A 20793-nucleotide genomic window follows, 5' to 3' on the forward strand; every position below is an offset into this window, starting at 1 on the left:
CTGCTGCCACGATGCCTAGCTTCTCCAAGCTCCCTCTGCCTCTAGTTGAGCCACACCCTCCAGTCTGAGGGTCGGGAACATTTAGAGCAGGTACCACTGTGTAACCTCCATTCCTCCCCAGGTCTGTAGCATGCCCTGCAGAACTCAGACTTGGTGGCATCAGCTACATTGTGAGCCAGTTTCTAGGAAATGTATCTATTCAGATGCATATCCTATTGGCCTCCTCTCCAAGGACAAAAATGCATACTCTAAGCTAAAGTCTGAAATTCTTCACAGTGGATGGCAGCCCAACAGTCAGGTTTTCAGGGTGGCATGCAGAGGCCTCCAGGCTCCACACTGAGTTCACACTGTTTTCTTTGAGCTGCCCCTGGACACGCTTATTAACAGTAACACTTACTGAAAACTAACCAGTAACCAGCAGACTCCTCTTCTACCCTGGTTTGGATGTACGGGTCGGAGGCTGAAAAGAAGACAGGATTCAAGTGCAAGTTACCTAACTGATCTAAGGCTCAGTGTCTTTATCAGCTAGGTGGAAACCATCCATTCAGACCCTACAGATAGTTCTGGACAAATCCTTAGCCATACAGATGTCTCTGTGGTGTTTTCAGTACCGGAGGCCTCTGGTTCATGCCTGTGTTTTGTTTTGTTTTGTTTACTGAAAGGATGGATGGGGAAAGGAGGGTAAAATCTGGAATTTTATCTAAGCAATTTAGAGCCAAGTGAAAATAAAAGCGGGCACGCCCCTGTTTGGAAATGAACTAGTGACTGTCTGGTGCTGTGGTAAGACATCAGAACCAAAAACAACTTGGGAGGGGAAGGGGTTTGCTTGGATCATTACACTTCCAAGGCACAGTCTATCATGGGTGGAAGTCAGGGCAGGGACTGAAGCAGCAACCACGGAGGGGTCCTACCTACTAGCTCTCCAGGACTTGATCCAGGACCTTTCTTATAGCACTTAGGACCACCTGCCCAGGGGTGGCACTGCCTTTAATGGCCTAGGTCCTCCCATATCAATCAGGAAAATGTTCACACAAACTTGCCTACCGGCCAATCTAAGAGAGGAATTTTCTCTTTCTTTTATATTGAGCTTTCTCTTCCAGATGGCACTAGCTTGTGTCAAGCTGACACAATACTGAGCGGCCAGGAAATGATTAAGAGATTCAAGCTGGTGGCTCTAATCTAGAGATTAGAACACATGCAGGAGGCACCCCATGTAACTAGATTTAATTTTTTTATTTCTTCTTAAATCTGAGTGTGCACAAAGGTATGTGTGCATGTCCCTGTGTGTGTGCCTCTCTTGGCCCTGGGGCTTGCTGACTCAGCTAGACTGGCTGTCCAGTGAGCCCCTGGTCCCCACCTCTCTGTGGGACCACAAGGGCACATCAGGAGGACTTGCTGTTTTGCAAGGGTCCTGGAGGTGGAACTCAGGTCTCCACATTCACACCAAGCCTCATCCCTGCATGCTCTCCTCACTGAATACAAAGCAAACTACTGTGACCATTCAGGAGGATATCAAAGTCACTAAGCCAACAGACAAACTGTTAAAAAAATTTTATTACAAAACTAGACAACATATGTAAACATTTTTGTCAGCCACAGGCTTCTGAGTATAGTGTCTGGGCTCCAGGTGTGAGTCTCTGCTGTGGGAGGCAAAAGCAGAATATGGATTAACAGGAACCAGATTAAATGATCTTTAGGATCGCCAAGGTCTACAGAAAATGAATATCCGGGTTCTGCTGTGTGTGTAGCAGGCACAGAAAATCTGGGATCTCAGTGAAAACCTTCAGCAGCCGTGAGTCAGATTAGCTCCTTATGTTTTAGCATGGCTTCTTCTCAAAATTCATCACAGTTGAGCAAAACAAAGAGAAGGGAGGCTGGAACACAGAATGAGAGAGGGCATGACGGACAGACAGACAGACAGACACGTCCAATTTCACCATCTCCACCATACACTCACTCCATGGGAAGCTGCGACAGAAGCAAAGCTGAACACACCATTTCTACATTTCCTTCTGTGCACCGGGTATTTGGGGCATGTCTTTTACTTTTAGCTTTTCTTGAAAAGAGACCAAGCGGTCTATCCAATGCGACAAATGTCGAACAAACTACATCCCTGTTACACCATTTAATAACTACTGAGGTGAAGCAGAATCGGAGAGTGGAAACAACACAGGAAGTCTGGTGAAAGTCTGAGGTTTTGCTCTGAGCACCTGAAACCTGCCTAGAGCAGGCAGTGAGATCCTCCCTGCAGGTCGCACCTGACTGAATCACCTTTAAATTCCTGCTGTTATCGGTAAGCCAAGACACAACGGTAAATAAAACATGAAAGACTAGTAATAATTTAGTTTCCTACTGTGTCGGAATTTAAGTATTTTCTCTCTGCCTTGAAAATAATTATGTTCTGGTGACAAAAGGGATCACAGTACTCAAGAGACCCAGACAAGGGCACTGAGCACTTGAAGAGTCACCCAGTCCCAACGAAGCAGCCCCTTCTCTGTGAAGTTACAAAAAATAATTCACGAATAGCTTTAAGTTGTTTCTAATCACATCTGCTATCCAAAGTCACTTGCTGAAGTCATCTGTGTCTTCCCACCATGCTTGCTCACCCCCACAGATGCCCCCGTTGACTCGGAGTTCAATGGAGTGTGAGAAGCTGACTGGAAACCCTGGTGGTCCCGCCATCTCCTACATAGGCAATGCTTTTAGTGTTGGCAAAACTGCAGGCTTGAGGAGAGAGACAACCACACAACATGCATGTCCACAGCACAGCACATGGGCTCTTCAAATATAGCCAGCCATGGATCATTTAATTTTTAAAGACTATGGGTGTAAGAACCAACAAGACCGGTTCCACAGGAGTGGGGTCTATTAAAAATGGAGGGTAAGAGAGAGAGGGAGATAGAAGATGGAGGAGAGGAAAGAAGAAAAGATCAGGGAAGCTCTGCCTATTTATATGGATGAAGATGATGACATAGTTCCTGTAGCCAGGTGGAATTGTGGGAGTGTCTCCCTGGTGACCTCAGCAACGATGCAACGCCACTGAGTTTGGACCTATACCAACAACGGGAGCGTGAAGAAATGTCCCACCTCTGGCTACTAATGATGAACCATTTCTACACAGAAAACCTACAGAGCAGCCTTGTACAGGGTGCCAAGTATTAATGTCTGATCTCAATGATGGTCGGCAATCACTGCTAAGGTCTGAATCTCAAACATCTGCCATAGGCTCTTCTTGTCTGGTTTCCACACAGGGGTGCTGCATATTGTGAGATTATAGAAACAGGAGAACAAGTTCAGTGAGGGTGTTCCCTGGGGCTGTATCTTGCCCTGTTTTCTTCCTGTTTCCCCCTTCCTCTGCTTTCTGTCCACCATGATGTGAAGACACCCCACTAGGCCCTTCCCACAGTTGCACTGACTCCTCTAAAACCACGAGCAAAGTAAGTAATTCCTTCCTTTAAGTTGTACTAGGGCATATCAGTTGCATGATGCTGAAATAACAATATAGCTACATTCGATAAAATGTTTTAAAATATTTTAACTTTTAATTACGTGTCGTCTGTGTGTGTCTGTGTGGTGGTGTGTGCATGTGAAGCCAGAAGAGGCCATTGGATGCCCTGGAATTGAAGCTGAGGCAGTTGTGAGCCATCCGACATGAGTGCCGGGAACTGAACTTGGACCCTCCAAATGAGCTATCTGCATGCTTAACTGCTGAGCCATCTCTTCCGGCCTCAATAATGCTTTTATAGGTTACATCCTCCTGGAAGAGCACTATCCTTGTGTAACTCGGGAGTCAATCGAACACATTTCCTTGCACATTACAAGGCTACCGCCTTCTCTGGGTAGTTTAAATAGTTCTCTGAATTAACTCCAGAGAGTAGGACCTTTACCCTCTATAAATAAATATGTTTACTTTTAACATCACATTATTATCGCCGAGATGTGAATAGCTATTTCTTGGCTTTTTGTTGTGTAAAAACAAACAAACAAAACCCCCAAAGGACAAGAAAAAGAGAAAAAAAGATGAAGGCAGGAAGCAAAGATGATCAATCGGCCATTGCAGTTTCACGCATGCGTGCGTGCTTGTGGGCAGGACATACGTAAGACTGAAGCACAGGAACCGACTAGGACGACCCCACCTTCGCTGTCAATCATTCAAACTTCTGTGTATTTCAAGTCACTGGGTAACTATCATGCGTCGGCCGTGGTAACGATGGCCAACAGCGGTCACTAGTGCTCCTCAGAGTCAGTTATACACCTCTAGTTTCATAGACCACAAGTTTGAAACATAGCCTCCGTGTGCCTGCATCAAATGATGATAGCGGGAAGGCGGAGGTCATCAGGTCAGAAAGTCTTTCTCCAGGGCGTAGATGGATGGCTGGCACATCACGCTCTTCACTCTACACAAGGGCATGGCGCGGTCCTTGTTCTGACCTTCTAAGCTGGCGTCCAGCAAGGAAGGTGCCTGGTACCTGCTTCTCTCCTGAGCACCAAGCAAGCAGGCAAAGGCTGGAACCACATGCTCCTTGTCACAGGCCCAGGTAGGTGGGGATGTTCTCAATGAAGCAGTGCGTGGCCTTTGTGGCAGGGCAGGGCAGGCCTGGCATTTGCCCAGAACACCTTGGGGTTGCACTGGAGAATCCTCGCTGGCCAGGTCACTTTGAAGTCCAGGGGAGGGAGAGTGTGGTGGTCCAGAGTCTCCAGGGGCACCTGTGGGTGAAGAAAAGCAAGTCAGACAGTGTGCAAGGAGAAGACAGACTTCTGAAGCAGTGAGGGGAGAGAAAGACAGTGATCATTCAAGAGGATAATGATGTTACCTCGAGTTTCAACACTGTAATTATGTAAACCATCCCCCACCACCAGATTGTGTCTTCCCTAGTGAAACTATGCCATGAGACCCAGCCATTCACCCAGCCATTTTACCCAGCTGCCCTCATAACTAGGATGTCAGACAAGAGCCACTGTGCCCAGATCAATTGGCTTTCCACAGCCATAGATTCAGAGAATACTTGTATGACATCAGTGTAACTACTTCCACATACAAAAGGAGCGAGACACAGTAGTACCTGTTCACTGCTCTGTACCCCACTCCTAAGGATAGGAGAGATGACATAGGTTAGCAGGAGACAAACATGTTACAGTGATGTCCCCAAGGTCACATTCAGCAAACCTGAGCACTAGCTTTTACACAGTTACTGTGACATCACCGTGACCTGTGCGTGTGTTTGTGTGTGTGCACATGTGTGTATGTGTGTGCATATGTGGGTGTTTGTGTGTGTACATGTATGTATGCATTTGTGTGTGTACATGTGTATGTACATGTGTATGTCTATGTATCTGTGTGTCTGTGTGTATATATTCTGTGTGGTGTGTGTGTCTGTGTATTGTGTGCATGCATGTGTATGTATACTTGACTGCATGTTTCTGTGTGTCTGTGTGCACATGTGTATATATGTAGTGTGTCTGTGTATGCCTGTATATACATGTATGTATGCATATGTATATGTGTATGCATGTATTAATGCATCTGTGTATACATGCAAGTGTGTGCACATGCACACACATATGTGCATGCACATGCAACATCAGTTTGGGGTGGGTGGTTTAGAGTTGCCCCCCAGGCACGTCCTCCTGTTTTCAGAGACTGGGTCTCTCAGCAGCCTAGGATTCACTGACTTGGCTAGACTAGTTGGTCAGCAACCCCAGGCACCTGCCTGTCTCCTCAATACTTCGATTACAGGTGTGGAGTAGCATACCCAGCTTTTTGATGTGGGTTCTGGGGATTGAATTTGAGTCCTGTTATGTGCATAGCAAGCATTTTACTTACTGAGATGTCTCCCCAGCCCTAGAAATGAGGGTGTCCTCACAGGTGGTTAAGTTAAAATAAGTTCACATGGGCAGGCCCTAGTGTAGTCTGACTGTGGGCCTTACAGGATTCAGACACAAACACCCAGAAGAGCCACCATGTCAGGATATAAGGACAGCATGTGAGAAAGACCAGCAGAGAGGCCTCAGGAAGACCCAGCCCTGTCTAAACACTTGCCTCAACTTCTCCCTTCAGCACAGTGGGGAAAGACGGTCTTGTGTTTAAGCCACTCTGGCTGCAAGCTTTACACACCAACCTGTCAGACATGACAGAGACCAACACAGCCACAGTATGTGACACCAGAATGTCTCAGGGAAGCCTGAAGACAGCTTTTGGTTAGCATTCGGGTTAGAGGGTTAGTATTAGGGTTTGCAGTCAGGTATTGGAGGCAGGGCTTAGGGTTAAGATTGGGGTTTATGTTTAGGTTAGAGGTTAGCATTTAGGGTTAAGGTTAGTGCTTAGGTTAGGGTTAGTGTTTAGGGTTAAGGATTAGTTTTTAGGGTTAATGTTTAGGGTCAAGATTAGAGTTTAGGCTTAAGGTTAGTGTTTAGGTTAGGGTTAGTGTTTTAGGGTTAAGGACTAGGGTTTAGGGTTTAGCATTAGGGTTATTGTTCAGTGTTAGGGTTGGTGTTTAGAATTAAAGTTTAGGATTAGGATTTAGGGTTAGTGTTTATAGTTAGGATTAGTGTTTAGAGTTAGGGTTATTGTTTAGTTTAGTGATTATGTTTAAGATTAGGTTTTAGGGTTAGTATTAGGGTTTAGGTTTAGGGTTATGGTTATTGTTTGGGGTTACTGTTTTATGTTAGGGTTAGTGTTTAGGGTAGAGTTAGGATAAGTTTTTGGGTTATGGTTAGTGTTTAGGTTTAGAGTTAATGTTTTGGATTATGGTTTATGGTTAGGTTTAGTGTTTTGGTTATGTTTAAGGTTAGTGTTTAGGTTAGGGTTTAGTGTGCAGTGTGGGATGACTGGTTTAGAGTTATGGCTAAGTGCTTAGATTTATTGTTTCTTTAAGGTTAGTGTTTAGGTTTAGAGCTCAGTGTGTGGTGAATGTTTTAGGGTTGGTGCTCTCGGCTGTGGTTCAGGTCTGCGGTAATCTTGTCCACTGTCTTTTTGCTGGGATTTGGGCTTGTTACCCATCTCTGACCCCATGTGTCATTTATCACATGGTTTGCACCTATAGGATCGTTCAATCTGAAGATATTAGATCCTGATCAAGCCCCTTTTCAGAAATGACACTCTAGTGATACTAAAATTATAGCACAGAGAGATAACACTCAAGTGCAACTTGAACAATATCAAGTTACTAATTGAAATCACTAGAAAAAGGGAAAACCGCTTTCCAGTCCATACCCATCCACCCCCTGCAATGTCCTTTCCACTGACCCAACTGCTGCCACCTACTTTGGGGCCAGAGAGGAGTTTCTTCAGATCCCATCTCCACATGGTGGCATTCTTCGTCTCCTACAGTGGCACAACCTGGCAGTCTCTCTCCTGTCTGCTCCAGGATGGCAGGTGACATGCTTCTCAACGCACCATAGTCAGTCTTATGTCTCAGTCCAGGGATGAGTTCACAGCCGCTCTCTGGTGCGACAGAACCAGGATCTGGAGTGAGCATCGTGGGACTACAAGAGATCCGAGTGGTCCCCAAAGGTGGCTCCTCCTCATCAGCCTGCAGCAAACACTTTGTGGAGAGAAAAGACTTTGAGAAAAGGCTTGTGGCACTTGGTGGTAGGAGAGTGGAGCCATCGCTGGGTGCCCTGACTGCAGATGACTGCCTCAGAAGTGAACTGGTATTTGCTTGGCACCTGGAGACAGGTTGGAGGGTGCCCTCTCCCTTCTTTTCTTCCTTGGGTGATGGTTTTGTGGGGGGCTGGGCTCCATGTAGTTTCCTGACATCCAGTCCCAAAGCCATCGACGCCAGCAGCACCCCACACTCACACAAAGCTGACTCTGTTTTCTTCTTCAGCGTGGGGGCACCCACATTGTTCACTGGGGAGCCTTTTGAGGGTCCCTCCTCCCAACTCTCAGCCTCTAATGAGTCTTCTCTGTGGCTGTCTTTGCAAAGAGGTAGACCAACATAGGCCTGACCAGGGAACTTCGCTTGCTTTGGTTTTCTATGCTCCAGTCCGTCAGGGACAAGTTTCTGCTCTTCACAAGATCCTAAACAAAAGGACAAATGTAAACACTGCAGGCTGATTGCATGGCAAACACCACCACTGAAACTGTGCACCAGCACCCTAGATCCCACAAGCCACCACACTACACAGAACATGCAGAGGTCTTTCAGTGGGAGAACTCAGGTGAGAAGAGCCCAGAGCCCCGGGATGCAGGCACCCAAGGGTTGTATGAAAGTTATCGATGCTTCCTGCCCTTCAAGGAAGTGTTCCTCATCAACAGTGATGTCAGAAATCAGTGTAGAGACAGGAGCAACAAGATATAAACACACACACATACACTAACACACACACTTGTGCACATACATGCATGCACACACACACAGACACACACTCATGTATACACATGCACAAACACACACATGCATGTGCACACATGTGCATACACACCAACACACACATGCATGTGTACACATGTGTATACACACCAACATACACATGAACGTGTACACATGTGCACACACACCACCACACACATGTGTGTGCACATATGTGCACACACATACCAACATACACAACATTCCACAAAACGTACACACCACATTGCTTCGCCAAAGTGCACAGCCCCATTCAACTCTCACTTTGCACACAGGACTGCTATACAACACACCACAGGTTCTCAAGTGTAACACCCAAGCCAGTGGCAATTAAAACACACACACCCAAGTTCTTGCCCAACCTGGCACAAAACAAAAATTCCTGAGAAGGAGCCAGAAAACTGCTATGTGACAGACCTGTCCCTAAGCTGGAGCTAGTACAATGGAAGTGAGGGGAGATGATTCTCCAAAGAGGCCAGAGCCCTGTGGGGATCACTAAGCTAAGGAGAAGGGTGAAGTTCTCTCATGGGGCAACAGCAACAACCTCCTTGTGCTAGGCTCCATGGTAAGACACAGCAGACCTGCCTGGTTTTCCAGAGTGACGTTCTCTGGCACAGAAACCCATTCACTGTCTTCTAGATGGCCACTCTCATCAGGAGAGCTGCTCTCTACAAGATAGTCGGCAGAACACTGCTTTCTCTGAACACTACATTTCCCATGAGCACCTCTGCTCACAAAGCCCCTTTCCCTCCACTGCTGACCCTGCTCTGGCGCTGTTATTCAAATCCCTTGCTTACTGAAGGGATTCCCTCAAGAGGAGGAGACATGTGGGTGAGCACACACCCAGAATACACTCAACACCCACACCTCCAGTTTCATCACAGTATAACAAGGCCATCGAAAACACCTAGGTATAAACGACCAGTTATTTTTGCTAACAGCCATCTTTGAAGGTTTTCAATAATTTTACTACTTGAACTCATTCTCCAGAGAATACAGCCCCAGCCCATCCTTAATCTGGCCAACGTCTATGCTAAACTCATCTGGTCTGTATGGTTAAGTGGGATACTAGTTTTTTTTTTTTTTCTGGTAAAATCTGGAGCTATGAACACTATCTCCCCCAATCTCGGGGAGCCCATTTCCTTAGTGTCATGAAGTCAGGATGCAAAATAACCTCCGGGTTTAACTAAAGCTCTAAAGGACCTGCTGCAGTCCTTTCAGCAACCTGAAGGGCCACATGAGATAATTCAGAGACCCCGAAAGTTAAGAGCACCCCAGCACATCCGCCTCCTGAGACATAGTTACCTGGCTGGTCCACAAACAGTGAAGCCAAGGGTGTGGTTTTCTGGCTTTTTATTAAAAGAGATGACCAAGGGCTGTTGCCATCTGAGAGAGGTCTGACCCTGTGAGAGAAAGACATTTGTGTTCACGCCTTGGAACTTCAGAACACTCAGATGCAGCAGATCCATGTTAGTGATAAAGGTTTCGGTATATATGTGTGATCTGTGAGTGTGTAAGTGGTCACTGGCTGGTGGTGCATTTGTGTGTGTGTGTACCGGCTGGCAGTATACACTGCCAGCCAGTTTGCCCTAGAGGTCCCTTGTCTCTTCTAAGTCTTCCTTGGAAGGTCTTCCTTAGACCCTCTGCTTTAGTGCCATGAAGTCTGGGCACACAGGGTCTAAGATCTTGATGGTCTAAGATTACAGACAGCTGCCAGGCCTGCCCAGCTTTTACCTGAGGGCTGGGGATTGAACTCTGGATCTCCTGCTTGCCAGGCAGGCACTTCACCTGCTGAACATCTCAGGCCAGCAGGAGTATTTCTAAAGATTCAATTGTGCTTCTGAATCTTGAAGACCTAACAAAATCTTTTTAAATTTTCTTAGGTTTATTTGTTTATAATTGTTTTGTCCAAACATATGCATACAAACCACATGCATGTCTGGCACCCACAGCAGTTGGAAGAGGGTGATGGATCCCCTTGTAACTGGAGTTAGGGGTGGCTGTGAGCCATCATGCTGGTGCTGGGAATCAAACTCAGATCCTCTGCAGGACTGAGCAATCTCCCCACCGCTGCCACCCCCATACACAAATTATGAAGTGATTCATAAAGATGTCAAGTTACGTACTGAGCTAATAATTATTTCAGGAAGTCAGCGCGACGTGCTGCAGAACATTAAGTTAGTATCCAGTTGTCTCTGCATTAATCTAATTGCTTCCCAAGAGGCAGGTCAAGCAGCACGGTCACATGCACGATAGATAGCACTACTACCCAGTGTGTGCCACGTGCCACAAGCCCCTTCTTCACACCCTTACCGCTCTCGGCCTTCTGGTCTTTCCTTCATTTGAATGGAGCTTGGTCCCCAAGTACAACCTTTTTTCTTGAAATTCCTTTTCACATCTTCAAAGTCTTCTTGTCGGAAGACCACGTTCCTTCCCCGGGTTTTATTGCTCTCATCCGAAGTTACTACACAGGAAAACCACTGTTACTTCTAATTTTACTAAGAAGTCCCAGAATCCATGCAGACTCTAGATGGATTAATCTGTCCAACGCCTATGCTAAACTCACCTGGTCTATATGGTTAAGTGGGATACTAGATTTTTTTTCTGGTAAGAGATGGAGCTATGAACTCTATCTCCCCAATCTTGGGGAGCCCATTTCCTTAGTGTCATGAAGTCAGGAGGCAAAATAACCTGACAGGCTCCTGACAGAACAGTCAGAACAACTCACTCGCCCACCCTGGAAAACTGAATCTTGTATTCAGGGGGTGGGGGTTAGCTAGAAAAAAATATGTACCACAAGTATAAAGACAGCAGAATCCCCAAATCACCAGCCAACAGGTCTATGAACCCGTCTCAAAGAGATCAAGAGCTGAGGACCCACACCTGAGCCCAACCTCCAGCTTCCGCCCTCTCTGTGGTACACGCACGCAGAGATACTTGAACCCATGATGGACAAACACTGTATGGGCATACACTGTCCACAGAGATGTTTTAAAAGTTGCAAACCATATATTCCTATAAAATGGTATGACTAGCATTGGGCACGGTGGCACATGCCTTTAATCCTAGCACTCAGGAGGCAGAGGCAGGTGTATCTCTGTGAGTTCAAGGCCAGCCTAGTCTAAAATAAATGTATAACGTTTTTAAGACTGTGTGGTTATCTATGCGTACATGGAGGGGAATTCCGGAGAGATGGACATCAGACTTTTTCCAGACATTTGCCTTTTAGAACTAGGACTTCTGTAAACAGGGAAACATATCTTCTTTCCATTGGTTGTAGAGTGCTGGAGGCATGTCAGGTTCCTTAATGTGTTGCTTCTCTGGGGTTAGATCTGGGGCATCCTATGCTTAGCTAAGCAAGTGTTCTACCTCTGATCTGTATCCCCAGTCACCTCAGCAGAAGAGACAGATACTGTCTGCTGTGGCAGTTTCTTTGAATGACTTGGACTCCTGACTCCAGGTCTCCTTTTTGCTGACACGATGTCGCATTTATGGTCAAGAGCAAATGGCCTAAGACCGAAGACCAACTTCTTTGTGTTTTTTATTATATTTCTTTTTTTCCTTTCTTTCAGACTGGGTCTATTGTGCTCAAGGCAGAAACATGAAGCAGCTAGCCACATCCACAGTCCAGAGCAGAGGGAAATGAACACACATTTCCTTGTGCCTAACAGAATAATGTGCCATTAGCTATTGACCTGAGTCTCTGAGAAGGGACACAGGGCCGTGCTAAGAAACACGCTCAGGAATTAGTCCACATGCCTGAAAGAGTCAGGCTGGTCTTGAATTCATTATACAGCTGAAGCTGCCTTTGATTTTCCTCCTTGGGTAATCCCCGAGTACTGGGATTACTGGAGTATGACACCACAGTCGGCCCCAAGGTCAGCTGTTCTCTCCATGTCTTCACCACTGTTTGTTCACCAACTCCACTCACACAGACCACTGTAAAAACACGCCCTACATGTGACTACATAGCAGTCTTAACAATGATGAAGAGAAAGGCCGAAAGCTCACATTGAATGGCCCGGAGGCGGGGGAGCATCAAGGGGCTGCCGGGTGGGCTGCACAGTCGGCTGTCTGAGCTCCGGCGCTTGTCCAGGGTGGGGGAAGCCTGCACTGTGATCTTGTGCTGGAAATCTGAAAAAGAAAGAACCAGCTTTTCAGGGATTTTCATTATTTTCCTCATTGTCTTTTCATAACCAACAGAGCCATAATCAGACAGCAGCTCTTTCAGGCGTGTGGACTCATTCCTGAGTGTGTTTCTTAGCACGGCCCTGTGTCCCTTCTCAGAGATTCAGGTCAACACATTATTCTGTTAGGCACAAGGAGGTGTATGCTCACTTCTCTCTGCTCTGGACTGTGGATGTGGCTAGCTTCTGCCTTGAGCTCCTGCAACAATGGCTGGCCACCTGCTGAAGTCAGACTTGCCCTCACCTTTGTCAGGGTAATTTAGTTCGGCAACAGACACTTCCTGTCTATAGTTTCATTTCCATTGGTGCTGTAGGTCTGGGGAACTGGGCTAGAAGGAGGTAGAATTATCCAAGCCAAGTTGGCTTGGTCTAGAACCTAGGGTATCAGTGTCTAAAGATACAAAATGACCTTACAGGATGTGTTCTGTGTGGTAGTTTGAATGATAAATGTTCCCTAAAGCTCTGGTCATTTGAATACCCAGCCCTCAGTTGGTGGGGCTATTTGGATAGGTTTGGGAGTTATGACCTTCCTGAAGAAATGTGTCACTGGAGGGGGTCTTTGAGAGTTTAAATTTTCATTTCTGCTCTCCTGTGGGGCCTCTCTGTCACTCTTACACATGCTGGTCTTCACTAGGTTTTGGTTCCCTCTGATTTAGGTGCAACTTAAAATGTGCCGCTTCAGAGCCATACCAACTGGTAAAGCCTGGGACTTCTTTATTTTGTCTTTATTATGTTCGGGATAAAACTTCAAAAGAGCCACAGGGCAGAAGAACTTCAGCCCATCACCACATCAAAGTTTCCCCTCTCACCAGGTTTTCTCCTACAAATGCTGAAGAAAATAACAATGATACAAAGTATACTTCCAAAGTGCAGGGATACTGTAAAAGTCCTAGAAATTTGGTATGTTAACCCCGAGAAGGGCAAGCTACACCCCTCGATGGGTCTTTCTGAATCTACCCATTGCAACTGTACTGGCTTCAAAGAACTCAAAGGACTTTCTGCCCGATGAAAACGCCAAGAACAAAATCTCTCTCAGGAAAACAAGACAGACATCGCTGCTATTTCTTCACTACCAAAACTGCCCCGTTCTGAGTACTGCACATGTAAGAGAGTGTATGCGCCCGTGGTTCTGTGTCTGCACACACAAGCACATACTAAGAGTGAAGGCTCCAAATGCCAGCAGGTGGTCACAATCCTGAGCCAGAATTACAACATATGCCGCCATCTTGTGGTCAAAGGGCGCTACTGCATGCTGAATCCTCATAGCTGTAGTTGCTTGGGTCCTCTTTAACTGAAATCTTGTATCAGGTGCCAGAAAGAAAGAAATAAGTAGCTGAAATGTCCTCTTTGTTTTCAGAAAAGGAAATGCCAAATACTACAGTCCTGGATTTTTTTGAGAACCTTACAGAAAATATTCAATTACATTATTTCTGCCTCGAATAAATGCATCAGCCGAGCAACAGCTGCCCTTCCGACTGAGTTTTGTTGGTCGTTTCCCTGGCCCCAGTTTAGGAACCCATTCATGTTAACTGCTGCAGTACACCCAGGACACCGCACAAAAATTAACTATGACAAAGGAGAGGCTATGAATGCTGATTGCCAGCTTGCCTTCTCCTTTTTATTCAGTCTTGGACTCCAGCTCACGTAATAGTGTCACCCATAACTAGGGTGTACCTTCCCAGTTAATATCGAAACTCCTTCACAGACATGACCAGCGGCTTGCCTCTTTGATGGGTCTAGACGCCCATCTCTTGACACTCCATACTGAGAGACAAATATTCAGACGCAATGACAGCACCCAACGACAGCACCCAACTTCTGCCTCCCCAGTTCTGAAGGCACAAACCTGAAGGCAGGCTGATGCGGTGGCCGTCTTTGAGCCTCAGCCGGCCTCTCTTGAACCTCCCCTTCCTCTTCTTCACATGAGGCGCCTCCTGGCTCAGCTGGAAGATGAGCACGTTCAGCTCGCGCTCCAGCACGTCAATCTCACGCTCTGCGAGCTGCTGCTCCCGGCGTCTAAGCAGCAATTCCTGAGATTTCTGTTGCAAAGCAGCTCGACTCAGCTCTTCCTCTCGGGAACGCAGCTCCTGGAAAGTCAGGCCCAAAAAGGAGATTAATATGAGCTTCCTGTACCGCTTCCAGAGCCCTTTACTCAAGATGGTGTGAGCTGCCCGGTAACCTAGCCTGTTACTAACCTAAGGGAAACCAATGCCGGGTCCCATCTCCGCTGTTAGTTCCTGACAGAAAAAGGTATCGCTCATGTTCACACCAGACGTTATCAATGCTTTACCTCTAGCCTTTATGAGTGTGTAACACATCAGTTCTCAACCTCTGAGATACCAGACCTCCTGAATATTCGACATTTACATCACAATTCAGAAGAGTAGCAAAATTACAGTCATAAAGTAGCAACAAAATAATTTTATGGTTGGGGTCACCACAGCATAATGAGCTACTAAGGATGCTCTATCATGCTTGCAAACAGGAGCCTAACATAACTGTCTCTTGAGAGGCTCCACCCAGCAGTTGACTAAAACAGATGCAGAGACTCACGGCCAAGCATTGGATGGAGCTTGGGGAGTCTTGTGGTTAGGGGAAGGATTGAGGAACCTGGAGGGGATAAGAATTCCACAGGAAGTCCAACAGAGTCAACTAACCTAGACCCTTAGGGGCTCCCAGAGACTGAACCAAAATACTAGAAGACAGAGGGTGGATTCTAACTCATTTCAAGTACCCACCTGTGGTGACTTGAATATGCTTGGCCCAGGGAGTGGCACTATTAGGTGGTGTGGCCTTGTTGGAGTGGGTGTGGCCTTAGTGGAGGAAGTGTGTCATTGTGGGTCAGGGTTAGGGTTTTAGACCCTCCTCCTCACTGCCTAGAAGCCAGTTTAGGGCAGCCTAGTGTCCTTCAGATGAAGATGTAGAACTCTCAGCTCCTCCTGCACCATGCTTGCCTGGACATTGCCATGCTCCCTCCTTGATAATGGACTGAATCTCTGACCTGTAAGGCAGCCCCAATTAAATGGAGTCCTTATAAGAGTTGCCTTGGTCATGGTGTCTGTTCACAGCAGTAAAACCCTAAGACACCACCGTTCTCCTAAGTGCCATTTTCAGTGGGGCTGGTGTCGGGAGGACAGCAAGCCCTCCTGCACCGATCTCTATACAAACTGAGTAAGTAAACACTTCTACTTCTAAGTCCCTCTCAACAAGTGTCCAAGTGTCCAACCCCTACGACGTCATCAGCAGCAACAACAGGAAGACTTCCTAAGAGGGAAAACACAACACAATTGGTGGGGAAGCCATCAGACTGCACACCTTATTAAGCAGAATTTTAATCTGGAAGCTGGGCTGGGGCCGTGGCTCAGCTGGAAAAGTGCTTGCCACACAAGCACAAAGACCTGAGTGTTTTCCACAGGAAAAAAAAACGTATAAAACCAAGGCCTGGGCATACACTTAACTACAGATATGAGGATCCCTGGGGCTGCCTGCAGGTCAGCCTGTTGGAACTGTGTTCAAGGTTCTAGTGAGAGTCTTGGCCTCAAAGCAAAGCAGAAAGTGATTGAGGAAGACATCTGAGGTTGAACTCTGGCCTACACACACATGCACACATATACATACATATACACACATACACACACATGCACACATATGAACATATGCACACATATACACACATACACACACAAGTGCTCACATACACGTGAATAATAAAATAAGCTTGAGAAGCATGTTGAGAAATGGGAGGGAGACCTCTGGAGTATTAGAACATGGATGAACACATGTGAAATCATGTGAAATCATGTGAACACATCTGAAATCATGACGCCTTCCTTTTGTCTTGTGTGGTTATTAGCAGCAGCATTTGCCCAAAGGCTTGGCTGGGGCTTTCTGATAATGGCCAAACCATTTCCCTGCAGGAGAAGTTAATGGTTAACAAGGACAAGCCCTCCCCAAGGGCCTGTGCTGGGTGCACACAGGGACCCAGAGCCAGACGGTGATAAGAAGCTGAGCTCAGGGAGGGTTCACCGTCTACAGCATAAAGTGGATGTGAGCCGAGTGCTGACTGAGGTGGAGTGAGGGGGCCTCCTCCCTCAGCCAGTGAGTGGGAGAGAGAGAGAGAGCATGAAGAAAAGGCTTTCCCTCCTCAGAAAAATGAGATTGGAACCTTTCAGCACAAAGAGAAACATTGTCTTACACACTCTAATCACAGACCCCAAGGCCAGAAGGGCTGCTTGGAGGGGCAATGAGCAACAGCCAAATAAAACACACGACACACCAGGGGGGAAAGCCAAAAGAATAATAAGAAAATGGCTGTGTGAGGGCGATATGCCTGCAATCCTAGCACCTCTGAGGCTAAGGCAGGAGGATTACTGTGAGTTCACCACCAGCCTAACCACAAAGTAAGCGTCAGGTAGCCTAGGACACTAAGCAAGACCTTGCAGCAAAGACAGGAAGAGAGAGGCATAACAATGTGAGAGCTTTTATGAACCCAAAACCAAGCAGAGGCTGCTGTCCGTCCCAGGAGCACTGTTTTATTATTTTACTCTTAAACATGAGAACCATCTGTCCCTGCGCTTACATCCTGTAGCTTCAAGACTAGTCATCATTAATTAAACAAAAGAATTATAAGTATCATTATTCTAAATAATGTCACTCTCCAACTTTAATCCTGTGACTTGAGGCCATTTTCCCTCAAAATCACCCGCCATCCCCTAAAGTCAAGTTTGTTTGTGGGTTTAAACACCTCATTTCAGAACTCTCAAAAAAAGAATTGGACAAGTGGACCAAAATTTGTCCTATCGTTTTAAGTCAACCAAATGTGTGTTTCCAGAACTCTACAGAAGACTTTTTGACAGAAGGCATCCCTCAGGAAGTGACGTCCACACCTTCCTCTTCCAGCTGGTTCCCAGAGGCCAGGCCAGGCACAGTGAGAGACCACACAAAGCCTGTTTTCTCCTGAGGCACACAAGAACACTTACTAAGCAGGAGCTTGAGCTGGGGAGCATCCTCACAATTCACACTCCTCACAGTTCACACTCCCTTCTGTGACACCCAGTGACCAAGGCCACTAGCTGAGACCAGAGACAACCAGCCTGTCTGACTCAGAGTTCCAGGTACTCAGCTGAGTATCAACAGGCAATCTTGGTCATTCTGCCCAAGCACCAGAGAGGGACACTAAACACAGAGCAGGCAAAACGTCCCTGGACTTTCAGTCTGAGGGAACCAGTCCTTGGTGCTTGCAAGAATCCCACTTCAAAACACTTCAGACAGTAGAACCCACAAAAAGCTAGACAGAGGTGCTCCTAACTCTAATCCCAGCGCTCCCACAGCAAGATGGGAGGTGGAGACAGGAGAATCACCTGGAATCCCACAGGCCAGCCACCCTGGAGTACCTTCCTTAACAAGGCAGAAAGAGATAAGGAGTCTCTAAAGTTATACTCTGACTTCTGCATGTGTGCCACGACACTTGCAAGCCTACACACATACCATACACATACCACACACTCACACACACACAAACACACACACACACACCACATCATATACACACCACACACACACCACACCACACACACACTACATACACACACACCACACCACACACACACTACATACACACACACCACACACACACCACACACATACACACACATGAACACACCATACCATATACACATATATACTACACACACCATACACACACATCACACACACACTATACACACCAAATTTTTCAAAGAAGATACATAAAAGTAATATGAGGTGGGAGTTTGATTTTAAGAACTCAAGTTCTAGAAAATAATGGAGAGACGTGTGTAAAGTGTTCAAAACTGGGCATTCGGCAAGGCTCATTGATGTGTGGGAGTTTTATGCTATTTCTTATCTATTTTCCTCTTGGAAATTTCCCAATAAAAGGGTTTCTTTCCAATTGTATGTTTTTAGTATTCTTTATTTTTAACCTAAAGGAAAGCAAGCACTAATAAACACCAAAACACAGCAGAATACTAGCAGAGGTCCCTTCTGTGTCCCTGTGGCTAGTATGTGTACTATGCGCTGATCATGTGTGTACTGTTCGGTGAACATGTGTGTGCTGTGTGGTAATCATTTGTGTACTGAGCAGTGATCATGTGTATGCTGTACGGTGATCATGTGTGTACTGTGTGGTGATCTCATGTGTGTACTGTGATGTGAGCATGTGTGTACTGTGTGATGATCACATGTGTATTGTGCAGTGATCATGTGTGTACTGTGTGGTAATCATCTGTGTACTGTGATGTGAGCATGTGTGTACTGTGTGATGATCACATGTGTATTGTGCAGTGATCATGTGTGTACTGTGTGGTAATCATCTGTGTACTGTGATGTGGACATATATGTACTGTGTGGTGATCACATGTGTACCGTGCATTGAGCATGTGTGCACTGTGTGGTGATATGCGTGTGCTATGCAGTGATCAGGTATGTACTGTGATGTCAACATGTGTGTACTGTGTGGTGATCATGCGTGTGCTATGCAGTGATCAGGTATATACTGTGATGTCAACATGTGTGTACTGTGTGGTGATCACATGTGTACTGTGCGGTGAGCATGTGTACATTGTACAGTGATCATGTGTGTACTGTGAAATGAACATGTATGTACTGTGCTGTGATCACGTATGCACTGTGTGGTGAGACTACCCTCTCACCTTCTCCTTGGTTCGCAGCTCACTGAACATTTGCTGAATCTCCAGTTTCCAGTCTTCCTGCATGGAGTGGAAGGACTCCTGGGGCATGTCGGTCAGCACCGCCTCCTCAATCGCAGTCAGCTGTTGAAGAATTAAGGCAAACGAGGGGCGGATATGAGGGTCTTGTTCCCAGCACTCTGTGACAAACGAGAATCACATTACTTTCCTCTCTCGGTACCGTTGCCATCATCTCCCAGACGGCAGAGTTCTCAGACTGACGCCTGTCACTCCAAACCAGGAATCCCTGTCTGCAGTGTTGGCTCCTGGAAATTCTAAGTGCATGCCTGTGAGCCCCTGAGTGACTGAGTCAGGAGCACCTGTGTCAGGGGTGAGCAGAGACACAGAGACAGGCCGCACAGGCATGCTTGGTTTTGTTTCTGTTTCTGTTTTTGGTGCTGAGGCCGAGCTGCTATGGCAGAATTACAGGGCTGTAAAACACAAGACCCCCCCGAAACCAAAGTCTGGAAACATTGTGATCAAAACTGAAGTTCTAAGAAATAACAGAGTCTCATATTAGCCCAGGCTGGCCTGAGAACTCAAAGCAATCCTCCTGCCTCAGATTCTTGAATACTGAATTCTAAGAAATAAAAGGGTCTCATATTAGCCCAGGCTGGCCTGGGAACTCAAAGCAATCCTCCTGCCTCAGATTCTTGAATACTGGAATTACTGACATGAACTACTGCATGCAGCTTAACATTTCCTTTGCTTCTTAAACTTTATACGTATTTGTTTGTTTGTTTGTTTGTTTGTTTATGTGTGTGGGTTCGGGTGTGACATGGCATATAGTTAGAAGTCAGAGGAGCACCTGTAGGAATCTGACTCTTCTTCCACGTGGTGGAAAATGTCTTTATTTGTGGAGTCATCTCGCCAGCACACATATTGCTTTTATAAAATTGGGGAAAAAATTGTATCTGTTCCTGTATATGACTTTCCTTGGCCAGACTCTCTTAGGTCAGGGCTGAACATTACCTTTCATGAGTTTTGCAAACGGCTCAGGGCAGGTGGATGGAATGGGCAGCGTGAGTTTGTTGACAGCCACCCCGTATGCCACAGCCAGTCCATCGATGCCACGGTACGGGACCTCACCCGTGAGCAGCTCCCACAGCAGTACTCCATAGCTGCAAAGCAAAGATCCTGTTAGCGACTTGGGCTCCTGAGCCTGCCCCATTCCCAGCTGACCCAAATCTACTGCTCTCCCAGGGTAAGAGGTGACTGTCCCAGAACTGCTGGAGCATGGTGGTACATGCCTGCACTGCCAGCATTCGGGGGACTGAGGCAGGAAGATTATGAGCCCCGGGCTAGATTTGGCTGTACAGTGCAACCCAATCTACAGTCACAACTGTCTCCAACTCTGGTCTTAGGGGATCTGATGCTCTTTTTCAGGCCTCCACAGGCACCGTATGTATAAGGCACATAAAGTACAGTATCTTCTTTCAACGTCTTTTTTCATAAATTAAATTGTTATAAGATTGTATGTTTCTTTAAAAAAAACGTTTTTATTTATTTATTATATGTAAGTACACA

At 46.4% G+C, this 20793-nt stretch overlaps 1 protein-coding gene across 1 annotated transcript in view; it reads right to left on the reverse strand.

Moving 5' to 3' along the window:
- Positions 1–1536: 1536 nt before the first annotated feature.
- Positions 1537–20793, reverse strand: part of Map3k21 (mitogen-activated protein kinase kinase kinase 21) — a 35718-nt gene continuing 16461 nt past the window's right edge. The window contains exons 3-10 of the mRNA XM_028767735.1: positions 20239–20387; positions 19231–19406; positions 14388–14628; positions 12366–12488; positions 10668–10818; positions 9660–9757; positions 7265–8023; positions 1537–4707 (exon numbers count right to left, since the gene is read on the reverse strand). Of these exons, the coding sequence (XP_028623568.1) occupies positions 4337–4707; positions 7265–8023; positions 9660–9757; positions 10668–10818; positions 12366–12488; positions 14388–14628; positions 19231–19406; positions 20239–20387 (2068 nt within the window). The 3' untranslated portion in view covers positions 1537–4336. The remainder of the gene's footprint in view (positions 4708–7264; positions 8024–9659; positions 9758–10667; positions 10819–12365; positions 12489–14387; positions 14629–19230; positions 19407–20238; positions 20388–20793) is intronic.

The sequence above is a fragment of the Grammomys surdaster genome, unplaced genomic scaffold (assembly GCF_004785775.1).
Source record: "Grammomys surdaster isolate TR1022 unplaced genomic scaffold, NIH_TR_1.0 181, whole genome shotgun sequence".
Classification (NCBI taxonomy): Eukaryota; Metazoa; Chordata; class Mammalia; order Rodentia; family Muridae; genus Grammomys; species Grammomys surdaster.